The sequence below is a fragment of the Dermacentor variabilis genome, chromosome 3 (assembly GCF_050947875.1).
Source record: "Dermacentor variabilis isolate Ectoservices chromosome 3, ASM5094787v1, whole genome shotgun sequence".
Taxonomy (NCBI): domain Eukaryota; kingdom Metazoa; phylum Arthropoda; class Arachnida; order Ixodida; family Ixodidae; genus Dermacentor; species Dermacentor variabilis.
This window is the reverse complement of record NC_134570.1, coordinates 59,648,588-59,661,485: the sequence shown is the minus strand read 5'-3', so window position 1 is coordinate 59,661,485 and position 12,898 is coordinate 59,648,588. Positions and strand designations below refer to the sequence as shown.

The window sequence follows — 12,898 nt, the reverse complement described above, 5'->3', positions numbered from 1 at the left end:
CATTACAGTGTTTCAAATTTCCTCAATTATGTTTACTGGCCCATATGGCAACGTATATTTCACCTTGTTATTTTTAACTGATGTAATTTACTGTTTTCATATTTTCATATGTTGTGCCTTCCTATCTCAATTACTATGGTATATTGAATATTCTAAACATAGGCTAAGTTTCTGCATGACAGGAATGTAACCGCAGCTCCCGTCTTGGTATACGTTGACAGCATAAAAAACGAACAAACAAATAAATAAATATAGTTGTCCACCTCGATGTTCCCTTACCTTGAGCACAATGGTATAGATGACCCCTATGCTAGCCAGGGATGCGAGGAAGAGGAGGAAGTTCTTGATGTGTCGATTGAACTTGAAGTCAACAGGCTTGGGGAACATGATGGAACGCACCAGGTCTCCCTTGGCTGTAAGAAAGCCTGACGAAGTGAAATGCAAGAGGATGAGATGATGGAATATGTGACCCGAGAACTGAAGCAGGACCAGCACGTGGCAGTGAATGCAATAGATTGACAATAATTAGTAGGCACCCTTACTTATTTTGTTAGTATATTTGCATCCATACAAAAGTGATCACAGAATGAAAAAAAAAAAAAAGAAACAAGGACAGAACTGGCTGCCAAATGAAACCAGAATGGACACAAAGCTTGCCTGCTCTGAAGGAAAATAAAGAGCGCACAGAATAAGAACGCTCAGTAGAGAATCAAGAGCGCAAATAAAAGAAACACAAACAACAGGGCAAGGAGTACTCAGTTTAACCCGATTTCTGGCAGGCATGTTTCTAAAGGCTGGTCCACAGGTGCAATTACTCGCGCAAGTGACGCGAGGTGGTATAATGCGGGCACCGTTTCGACATGGGCATCACGGCTTTTCCTTGGCATGGGTGCAGTCACTTCAAGGGAGGGGCAGCTGTTGGCGCAGACGCACAAATTGAGCAGATGGCACGCTTTCCTGGCACGCCATTCAACGTGGCACTTCCACCAGCCCCTCACTTTTCTTTTGCCATGTTATTGTGTGGCAAGCCTCTAATCTACTCACACATCCCTCAGCTGGCATTCTGAAGCTGTAATCTAGCTCAACTCAGTTCTCTTTTCAGTGTCTCACCCATGCAACCATTATTAAGCAAAAGCAATCCATGCAACGCGTCGAAATTCATGGCTCTGTATACAGGAACAACAACCAGCCCGACGTATACGGTCGAGCACCTCTACAACGAACGCCTATCTAACGGAGTGACCTGTACAACGATGGAATAATTCTCTCCCGCTTCTATTGTGAGCTTGGGACCTTTACGACGATGTGACCTGCATAAAGAATGACTTCGGAGGCCTCGAACACTTCGTTACAAAGTCGTTTGAGTGTGCAACACGGTAGGAACGCCTGCACTCACCACTGCGAACAACAACGGCCTCTACATTTTCCGTGCCATAGTAGCGCGTTTGAATGACTCTGGTGCCACAAAAGAGGGTGTGACGACTGTGCTCTTTTGGGTGGTACATGACATCCAGTGTTGGCTGCGAAGCTCCAGGATTTGGCAGTGGTGTCTTCACGACTGGCACACTCTCGCCTGCGAAAGAGTAAAGTGTGTTTGCTGTAACTTAAAAAAAAAAAAAGAAGAAACAGGTGCCAACAATATGGACAAGTACCAAGCACAAAGTGCTGCAGTTCATAGCACAACATCTAATAAAACGAAACCAAACTGTGGACGTTTAACGTCCCTGAAGCAACACACAGGCTATGAGCAACACTGTAGCGAAGGGGCGCCAGGTTAATCCTGAACACCTGCAGCCTTTCAATGTGCACCTAAAGCTAAGCGTCTTTCCATTCCACCCCCGTCCCCGTCTGAATGCAGTGAGGAACTGAACCCGCAACCTCGTGCATAGCCGCAGAGAGCCGGAGCCACCCACAGTTCACGGTAGAAGTACATCCACTATCCCATACATCATGCATCATGAATCGATAACTAAATGAATGATGCACTAGCGCGTGAATGTGGTGCGTATTGATGACAAGCCGCCGGCGACAACAGGCGGCAAGTAGTCTAACCTACTGTATTTTACCACACACATATGTATTTGTTCTTCTGTGGTCAGTTTGTTTCTGTGTTCTTCACTGTGCCAGAGCGTGCAATTACTCATTTATTCAACAGCTGCCCAACCTTCTTAAACTGTGACATAACATCGTCGAGAGCAACATGCGCATATCTTCATAACCTATGTGACAGACATGGTGGGTGTGATTTGTAAGCAACCTTGCTCTTTCTCTTTACCGATCCGGGTAATGTCATGATGGAATGAAGCATGAACAAGGTAAAGTGAATAGGTGCTGAATTTTCCTTTCCGCATTCGTTGCTGTGTATGACAGAGAATAACTCATTCCCAGGGGCTTAGTTTAAGGGGCGAGACCACGCTCAGCGCCTGGCTACAACTCAATTACACATCTCACTTTGAAGTAATCAGGCGCAAAAGGTCATTAATTTTTTTCCTGTTAGCATTTCATTCCGGTATGACAATACATGCACATCACTGTGCACTTCTGATGCCAGTATCAACTCCAGGCACTGGTCTAACTCCTGGAATTCCTTTCTCTGAGAAACAGATTTCATCGACAAAGGCTAGAATTAGAGAAATATTAAGAAATATTACATAGCAGCGCACACTATCTTAACATAATCCTTTTATGCCTATGGCGCACACACAACCTCAAACGAGGCTTATCAAGCCTGTGAAACTCATTGAAAGTGTGGACATGCAGTGCAAAGCAAATGCGAATAAGCGCACTCAAAATTTTGCCGATACTGATTTACAGCGTTGTGGCAGCAAAGAATGGAAATACCCAGTTTGCATCACTTGATTCAGATCATACTGTCTTATTGGATAGCAGTTCATTGAATCACAATGCAGAGTTTTTCATTGAATGCAATTCTGAGCTGCACAAAAAATATTACCTTTGTAACAGAGAATGCAAGAGTGGGTTATATTTCTGGTTTTATAATACAAGTAAAACTTTTGCTGAAGTAAAGCCCGACAATAAAAGTTTATAATTTATCTTATAACGTTCAATCTTCGCTAGATGAGTGCTAGTTATAACAAGGTTCATCTTATAACGTTCAATCTTCGCTAGATGAGTGCTAGTTATAACAAGGTTCAAAGGTTCACATTATGTGAAGAAAAAACTTCCTACTAAAGCTAAATTTCCCTGTGGCTAAATTGGTTATAAACGAGTTATAATTTGGTTATATGTGAATACTCAAATGAATTGCAGCAATCTTGACAAAGCTGTTGGGCTGGTAATTGTCTCATTTTCTTATTAACAGCATTTAACTAGCCCTTCAGCAGATGACACATACAGCTGGTGCTTGGCAAACTTGACACAAGTTCCACACCATGACCTTTGGTATTTTCATTATGTTGCAGGTGTCCCCTAATCTCAGAAGTCGTGGCATGGCAATGGCAGCATTTCTTTCAGTTTCGACATCAAAGACACCTATTTTATCTAGCCTTTTTACGACGCATCCATTTGTATTTAAAATGTGAAATCTTGCTTGCTCTGTACCTACACTATATGAAACTAGGATTTTTCTGCGATGCGAAATTCCGTTTCACCTGACCTTTAATCACTCTCGCTAATGCAACTAGACCCATGGCAATGCTCAGAGAAGGAACAAAGACAAAAATTTATGGCGATATGAAATATGCCCAGATTTAAACAACCTGTTAAAAAAAGAAAAAGGAAACACATTTTTCTTTCTCATCTCAGTCACGGATGAGGCAGGAAGCACACAAAAATTGCACTAAAAACTCTGCAAGGGTCGGAGCGCACCTGTGAGCATACTCTCGTTGACAATGCAGTTTCCAGCTGTGAGGACAGCATCACACTGCATCACGCATCCGTTGCGAGGCACTATAAGTACGTCTCCTGGCACCAACTGCTCTGATGGGATGTTTTCGTAGACTGACGGGGGGGGGAAAAAAAAAAAGAATGAAAACGAAGAAGAAGAAGAAGAAAAGAACAATATGGAATTAGGCAAGCGGTCGTATTCAGCAAGATGATTGATATCGCACGTATGTCAGGCAAGGCAAAAGCTATTGCTTTTGCATCTATGTACTTAAAAGTAAAGGGACACAAACAACAAATGCTAAAAAAAGCGGTCATAGTCGGCAAGATACCCTACATTTTGCATATGCGAGTTAACAAAAAAAAAACAATTATTTCTGCATGTAGATTAAATGGTATTAGTACAAACAATTTACATTTTTAAAACAACGAAAAGGTCACTCTTACAGTGAGCGGAGGCTCGGTAAGCCGAAAAATGAGAGAAGGAAAGACAGGTGGCAATGTAACTTCGAAGTTCCTGCACCAACTTCCTCAGCAGTGTGTCTGCTTTCCTTTATAGTTAATTGTTTATCGACAAAGAAACATCGCACTGCATCCTATATGAACCAAAGGCTCAACTTTGGAAGTTTTGAGAACTTTTTCCAGACTAAAACGTCTCAAATGAGAGAAAATACTTTGAAATAGACAACACCACAGTGTTATCCTGTGCACTGGTTCGGGCTCCAAATTAGAAATGAGCAAATTCGGTCTCGATTTTCTCAGCTACTGCTAAACAAGTTTTTTTTTTTTCTGTCAGGGCAGGAAAACCGTTTTTTTTTAAATAACATGCCACCAGCCCTAACTGATTTATTGTCCTTTTTTGTTATTGTCCCTTTAGTGTTCCCAGATGCAAGGCTTTCACTAAGTGTAGACAAATGAAGCCATTTTCACCCAAACTTGTGCAATTGCAGCAGCTACACTTCACATTTCACATGTACAGACAGTCAGCATCCCAAATAAAATTTAATCTAAACAATTTAAAACAAAGTAGAGAAAAATGAAGGACAATGTGGAACACATGCATTAGTGCCAATTCTCCTGCTTTGTCGCGAAAGCCAGATGGTGGAAAGCTTCCTGCTCGACCAACAAGGGAGTTATTCTTGTGCATGAAATTGATGAATGCTGGCAACTGCCGTACGTACTGGCAACAGCATGCCCTGTTCAAATGTCGAGTTGATTTTGCATTGCATCGGGTGTGTGCGTGTGTCGATTGTGTACTGAGCCTGCAAAGCTGCAAGGTCATCATAGTCACTGATCTCACCATGATGGTTTGAGCACGGAGACAATTGTTAACACACTCCCGTAGATGTGCATGGATTTCGCAATTTCCCCTCGCGCACAGTTCTAACACTAGACATTCTTTGTTCCAGATTTTGTGACAAACAAAAAGGCACGGACCAGGCGTTATGACTCACCTCCTTTGCTTCGCTTGACTGTGACCACGTCCATAGCGTGTACAGTGTCACTCAAAGCTTTTTGACTCTGTAAAAAATGCACACAGACGAATCTAAGTGATCTAAAGCAAGAACAGTTTGGCAGTCACAAGCTACTATCTGATGTAGTTACACACTGTAGGCATGCTAGAAATGATAATTCCAAGGCGCGAAAGGCCCTGCTGTTGGGGGGGGGGTTCAGGTGCACCCAGCGCCTTTGCGTGGGCATTTCGACTATTCTGCTGCGCCTAAGCATCCCTCTTTCCACTCGCGATGGCTGTAAGGGGTAGCTTTTTCCATGGACCAGTTTGTGGCTGTGGTAGTGCCAGTCATGGCGGTGTGACCAGCAAGACTGGCAGAGCGGGGGCGAAGGTTACCTCTACAGGACATCACTCGTTCTATACACATCCTTCCTCTCATCCATTGGTCTCTTTGTTTGCGCATCGTTCGCACTTGAGCTCGTCTGTGGTGCCTTGCACTTATGGCACGTGTGTATCTTGTGTTGCTCCTTTCCTGAACGCTAAGACGAAGGGCACTGCCTAGCGTTCGTGCGTGGTCTAATTTACTATGCCAAGCTGCGCTAATCGGGTGCCCAAGCCAATGGAGACTGCTCTTTCTCTTGCAAGTGGTCCCACTGGTTATTGCAAGCCAAGCAGCATAGTCGTGGGGAAACTTTTCCCCAGCAGCGTCTCAGTCACGGGGAGCCGTACTCCTGCAGCGAGGTGCTGGCGGTACACCTTTATGTACATTCCATCCTTAGTGCGGGAGCTCCCATGATTCCCGCATCACTCCGGGACCAGGCGTTTGAGCAGTGCTGGGTGCTGCCGGAGACAAATAAACTGTTTTCGTTGACTTAGGGCAACAGTGCATTTTCTCGCACGTGCAGCGCTCGGTGGCCCCCTTTTGCGGCTTGAGTATGTGTGCTAGATTATGGGAGGCGACGGATGACACAGCCCTGAGGCACTCACTAAGCCTGGGCCTCTGGTGGTCAGTACTCCTGCTAGATAAGAGACCTCCAAATGTTTTACCTATGCCATTCAGGACTGAATTCTTTGGCCTTTTGTTTTCTGGGCTTGATTTATTTGTGTTCTTCGTCATCTAAAAATTCGTTAACTTATTTGCTTGTATTCTTCATGTCATTTCGATCACCTCATGTGAAGTAGCAATCCCTGCATATAGCACGGCTGGTACCTCGAGCTTTCCCTCTTCCTTTTGCAAGTGTACACGAAATGTAAATTTTCAGCATGAATTGTATTAGTAAAAGCCGTATGTGATGACACTGCTATTAAAGAAAGGTACACTCAAAACTAAGGGAAATACCTAATCTTATGCAAAGAATCCTTCTCTAATCAGCGCAAACTACATCATATTTGTACTGTTCTCGAGGTTTATTTAATGTTCCTGTTAATATTTTAAAGATTTAGCTCTGAACATATTGTTACATTCACGACAGGGGTTTACTTATGGATGGTTCGATGCGAGCACCGCACAGGACAATGCTGCAGAGCGACCTTCGGCTTTCACCCCCCAATCTTCTTCCTTCGGCACACAAGCAATGTAATGCAGGTATGCAAGTAGCTTATGCAAAACTAAGAGAAAGCAAATGCAGCTTTAACTACTATAAATATATATTAAGGAATGCATCCTTTTGCTAATGAAAAAAGGATTCAAACACTGCCTAATAAGAATAAGAAGCTATTAAAGAAAGAAGAAGGCAGGTTTATATTTAAAAAAAACATATAACCAATTTGCATTAATTAGCACCTGAAGACTTCTGGTAGAATTATCAGAAGTTAGAGATTTTACGCAAACAGATAATTACACTAACAGGTATAGTGTACTCAGTAATGTTCAAACAGGTACATGACAAACTGGGTATACGAACAAATGTATGAATGCATAAGCTGGCTTTTGCCAACAAATGGCTAGCACAATTGAGTTAATCACTAATGGCATCTATTTCCTGGCAGCACCAGGAACCTGAATGTTAAACGAGAATATGGTTTCATTATCAACGCTTCAGCCTCTATATCAAACACACACACATTAATTATTCATGCTTCAAGAGTGCTCTCTCAGGAGCCATTGTATGTCACTTTGCTCTCTGCTGGTAAGACAACACGGTACGGATTGACCAAAATTCACACTTACCAGCCTTATCTGGTACACGCCCGTGACTAGAGACAACGAAGACATGACAATGATGCATGAGGCATAGTAGTAGTAGTCATCAGAGAACCAGATGATTATGCTGAATACTTGAAACACATAGAAAGGCTCAAGAACCTGGATGGGAGGGAAGGGACAAAGCCAAACAATGAAGACACGCCAGCATAAAACAGCTGCTGCACAAACACTTCAACGTAAAGGCAGATTTATCGAGCAGCATTTTTTATCTTTAATTCCTCAAGCTAGAATCGAAGTGATGTTTGTCTTTCACAAGTTAAAATTTCTCAAACAGCACTGACAGCATCTGAGGGAGAGACAGCGGTATATTAAATTGTAGATGTTGTCAGACGATCATCAATCAGGCATACCCATAATATTTCTTACTTAGCAGTTCTTAACAGTTCAAGTTGCAGACGGTATCTGTAACAATCATACGGCTGGTACGAAACCATGACATGCAGCTATCGTGCCTTGTCTCCCGGTAAAAGAACAGAGCAAGGCAGGTTTAAAGTCTAGCCACTACCTGCGGTTACACAGCATGCAGCAATGCTTAGGCCTGGCAACTTTAACCACTGGGGCACAAGTCTGCTTCAGTTTGCACGTCTATCGTTCAAGAGAAAATTACGTAAATCTGCTAACCAGAAGTAAAGCAAGGCCGAGAAAAAGCACAAGGCAGCATGCATCACAGACACTTTACAGCTAACTACACGCCACTAATAGCTTTCTACTGCTCAAAGGTTATACCAGAGCGCTATAACCAAAGAGAAGTGAGGTATTCAAGACTAACCTCTTGAAAGAGGATACGAAAGACTGACTGTATTTGGACATTAATTACATTATCCCCAAAAAGAACTCGTCTGAAAAAGTCAAGGAGCATCGTTTCAATCAGGGGCAGAGGCACATGAGAACAAGGCAAAAACACACTTGATCGCTACAGGCAAGTATCTCCACAAAAAGACCACAGGGAGGGAAAGGGGGAGGCAATGTGTACAAGAGGAACAAGAGATATTGAGAGAGAGAGAGAAAAGTTGCAGTGCAAAGAGATGATTCGGGCCATGCAGGGTAAGCCACGTAGCGCAGGGAATTAGGAAGCATGAACTTGTATTATGCGTGTTCTAAAAGGGATTTAAATAAGCAGTAGATGCTAACCGAAATGAAACTACATAACATAAAAAAATTATTAACACTAGATTCTCCGTGCACTGGCCTACAGAATCAAAGACTAGCAGCCAGTGCTAGGAAACATTTCACATAAAGGCACACACAAGCCCAGGAATTGGGGACATCAACTACTGGTGCCCCTAGATGCTGCAAGTGAAAACAAGTGCTGTTTCTATGGCAAAGCACCATTTTCTCCAAACAACATCCTAGGGGCCATTATTAAAGATGCCTACATGCCTAGCCTCAGATCCCAAATGAGTAGTACTTCCGTAGCCAAAAACCAGTTCCAAGGTGCACGCAATGTTTGAAGTATGGGAGCCTATGGAAACTGTCAAAATTAGTACGTAAATTTTGTAGAGTTAGAAGCAACTTGTGAGGAAGTTATGCTGTCAACTGGAATATTTCAGGCTTTTACTAACTTTAAGGACTCCGCTTTAAACTCGTCGTAACCGCGGGTATCAAAATTAACAAAAAGTTGTTCGGAAGTTTCTCTTTTCATAACACAGTTACGGAATGCAATGCAAAATAATAGATGCAAGTTTGCTGGTTATCCAGCACATTTGCTTCTTCCATGGCCAACTGTTTTTGAAGAAGAGAGATCGAACTCACTGATAATGTGAACGCGAGCACTGGTTCCGTTGCACTCAGTTCAGCTTAGTGATTGACAGCACATGGAATGGTTCTATATATCCTTGCTTGCATCACTGAGGGAATTTTTTTCAACGTTAGAGTTCAGGGGGTGCCACCTGGTAGTCGAGTGTTCAAATGTTCCCAATTCCTGGGCATGGCTCAAGCATCAATAACTTTTGGTACATAAAATGATACCAGAAGGGTGCTACAACATATTTCTACTGTTCAGCTTATGTCTGCGTGTTGGAATTTAAGCTGCACTTTCACTGTACTCCAGAAGCAGGAAAGCATGCTTGAATGCAAAAATGGTTGAAAAAGTTCAATAAAAATTGTTCACATGGCTTACAATGCTTTGAATCTAGAGCATTTGAATACAGATTTCAAAAGGGGGGCATACATCACCATAAATAGAATATGCGCACCCACTCCCCCCCAAAAAAAGCAGGTCATAACCACTTCATAACGCAAATGTGCAACATTTTACAAGAAATAGAAACAACTACATTGTCCACAATTAATGCACATGGTTGGTGCAGTACATAACATTTACATGCATTCAATTATAGAAATGTGCAACTTCTATTTGCATCGTGTCAGTCCTAACCACTGATTACACTAAAAACTTTATAGATGCATATAACATATATACAAACAGTTCCCACTCAAGAGACAACAAGGCCATGAAAAAAAGGAGGTGAAATGCAATAACAGATTTGAATGCAAGCAAAGAAAAAGAAAAGAGCAGTTGGATGAAGGCACAAGAAGAGAGGACAAGTGTGATGCCAGACTTCTCAAGTCTTGCCAGAGTGAAACCTTTAATTTACTAGTCAGAAATGAAGTACAAGCGACATGTGCCAAGACAAGCTAAAAAATAAATTAGGTGCCTACATGTGATTAGGAATCCATGAGATGAAGCAGCAGCAGCAATAGCTCCAAGGAAGCACATTACTCAGGTAAATTTGCAGTAACAATGTTAACACCCATCTTTCAGCTGTTTAATGCTCTCTAGACTGTGCCAGAAATACAAGAAGGTTTCAGATTGTTCGATTATTTTCTATGCTTGCCAAGAAGCACTGATTAGTCCTGTATACTGAATATGTGAAGTTACACCTACAATGCTGAGATGCATAGCAGCTAGCAATGCTTTTGTGGTGCAAACTTGGGAGTATCACTCTGCAAACAGTATTATGCGCAGTAAATTCCAATTCAGAACTAACGGTAGTGCCAAACTTTCAGAATGCCGTTTCAACTGTACAGGTAAGAAAAGTGTTTTAGTACCTGCCAAAAAACAAGCCGAAACAAGCCGCAAATAGCAATTTAAATTCACTGCTGTGCCAACACATCTACTTTGAATGCATGGAAGCCAACAGCATCACAATCTTGTTTCGTGCTTCTTGAAAGCTTTTTTTTTTTTTTCATTTCTCTGTTGGAATGTTTTATGTTAGGCATGGTATGCATTGACATCTGATTCTTCCGAGTTCCAAGGGAATGTTTCACAAGTGGCAAGATTAGAGACGAGCATCACACCAAGAACAGGAACAAAACTTTTGTACACTACCTAACCACTTGCTCCTGGAGCGAAAGGCCCTTCTGCTGGTGAAAGTAAGAACACGGCACATTTTTATCGAAACCCCTCAACCTTGCGAATGCTTTGAGCTCGTCATCCCAGATGTAGCGGATCTTCTTGTTTTCAAAGTAGACTAATCTCTCTGCCGGCTGCATCGAACCCTGAAATGGCAGAGAAACACGATGGATACTGCACACTCTCTTGGCGGTCTCAGCACCCCACGTGCAAACATGTCCCTCGGCACCGAGGAACCGCAGAAGTGGGGGCCTGAATCGCCGAGGTCAGGTTGGCACGGAGATCAAGTCACACCAGGTGTCTGAGCAAAGACTTTCAGTCATTTTTAAAAGCAGCATTGCAGAGAAAAAAATAATTCTTGTGGTGCAATGGCATTCTTAGCCTACTTCACCCACACTGGCACCGGTATCTTTCTTTCTAACCTCTATGGACTTGCTACGAGCACTCAACAGGTGCGTGTCCCGACAAATAAAAGTGAAGACGCAAGCTCTTCTTGCTGACAATGAAACTTATTTTTTTTTACACCTGAAATAGATGCCTATGTAATCGCATCGTAGTTCACTGTAAGTCACATATGCTGGACTCCAATTCCACAGTGTGAGTGGGAAAAAACTGGCTGCGGTTGGGAGGCCGCATTTGGTGAAGCTGTTTTTTTTTTTCGTGGCACTCGAAGGTACACATGCCGTAGTCCGTCATGGTGGCACTGTGGCGGTTGGATGCATTTAATGCGATTAGCATTCTTAGCCTTCTTTCCCCCACTAAAATTTGTAAATAAAGGTGCCTTCAGCAATACGATGTTATCGAGTGCTAATAGCAATGATGTTGACAGTAATTGTGACTACAAGTTCTGCCAGATCCTTTTTTTTCCAGAACGTTACTTTCACAGGGAGATGTTGGGAAATGTTTGAGAACTTGTCCTATTCATGTTCTGGGTTCGTCTTCATCAGGGCAAGGTACATACCTGCAAAAGTGGCTCATGGTGCTATGGCATACTGCTGCTGTGAACAAGGTCATGGGTTTTACTCCTGGTCATGGTGACTACATTCTGAATGCAAAAACTGCTTTGTATATAGCTCTAGGCATGTGTGAAGAAATGCCAGGTGGCTGAGATTAACCCGGAGCCACACATTACAGTGTCACGGCGTCCCTAATAGCCTGCATGTTGTTTCAGGAGGTCAAACACCAGGATGTGATTTGATTTCTCTTAGGACAAGTCTCCCCGTCAAAATACTGGCTTTGCACAGGGGCTCTTTTGTCCAGGATTGGTTAAGTGACTAGGCATCTAAAATTGCCTCATTACGCTTTTTGATCATTTTAGCTGGAGAGTGTTCTGCAGCTGTGCAATTGACGCTGGTCGAGCAGTGCAATTGAAGCTGGTCGGTGTCCAAGCCACGTTTATGTATCAAAAACCCAGAGACTAGCCCAAGTTTTGAGATATTATTTGCTGCTTAATTCTGCCACCAGAAATACTGGTACGCCCTGTAGCATCATACCACAGTTAACAAGGAAGGGTGTGTGGGAAAACAGTAAAGCAAACAAGCAAAGCAACTTCTTTGTCTCTGCTGCAATGCTCTTGAGGTATACCGTATTTACTCGCATAATGAACGCAGCCCCCACATTTCCAATCCAGAAGTGTGTTATTTTTTCTTTTTCTCGCATAATGATCGCACCCTGAACTTCCTGCCGTGAAGTAGGAGACACACGGTACGATTCGGCGTCTGATGTGGCGTCCGGCGGGTGCAATTGTGTCCGACGCAGTGGCGGATGCCGAATCGTACCGTGCCTGCTACTTTCATTGCGCCAGAAAGTATATGGACGTTCCAGGCGCATTTTTGCTGTCGTCGCCGCCGCGCACCGCACGGTGTAGGTGCGAGGGAAAGCGCGCGAGGGGAAGCCGACTAAAACCCCTCAAACTTCGTAAAGTAGCGACACTCTCCTCCTCCACCTTCACTTCTCCTCGTTTCTCCTTTCTTTCACGCTCCCTCTTCGACCGTGGCGCCGCCTACACTGCTCGAGCGTAGCAACGGCGCCAACATGCGCT

At 43.2% G+C, this 12,898-nt stretch overlaps 1 protein-coding gene across 3 annotated transcripts in view; it reads right to left on the bottom strand.

The window, feature by feature from the left end:
• LOC142575714 (polyamine-transporting ATPase 13A3-like) overlaps nucleotides 1–12,898 on the bottom strand; it is a 138,922-nt gene that overhangs the window by 35,305 nt on the left and 90,719 nt on the right. For all 3 annotated transcript variants that reach the window (XM_075685285.1, XM_075685284.1, XM_075685286.1), the window contains exons 6-12: nucleotides 10,834–11,003; nucleotides 8,272–8,341; nucleotides 7,467–7,601; nucleotides 5,298–5,364; nucleotides 3,829–3,960; nucleotides 1,397–1,573; nucleotides 280–425 (exon numbers count right to left, since the gene is read on the bottom strand). In XM_075685285.1, coding sequence (XP_075541400.1) covers nucleotides 280–425; nucleotides 1,397–1,573; nucleotides 3,829–3,960; nucleotides 5,298–5,364; nucleotides 7,467–7,601; nucleotides 8,272–8,341; nucleotides 10,834–11,003 — 897 coding nt within the window. The remainder of the gene's footprint in view (nucleotides 1–279; nucleotides 426–1,396; nucleotides 1,574–3,828; nucleotides 3,961–5,297; nucleotides 5,365–7,466; nucleotides 7,602–8,271; nucleotides 8,342–10,833; nucleotides 11,004–12,898) is intronic.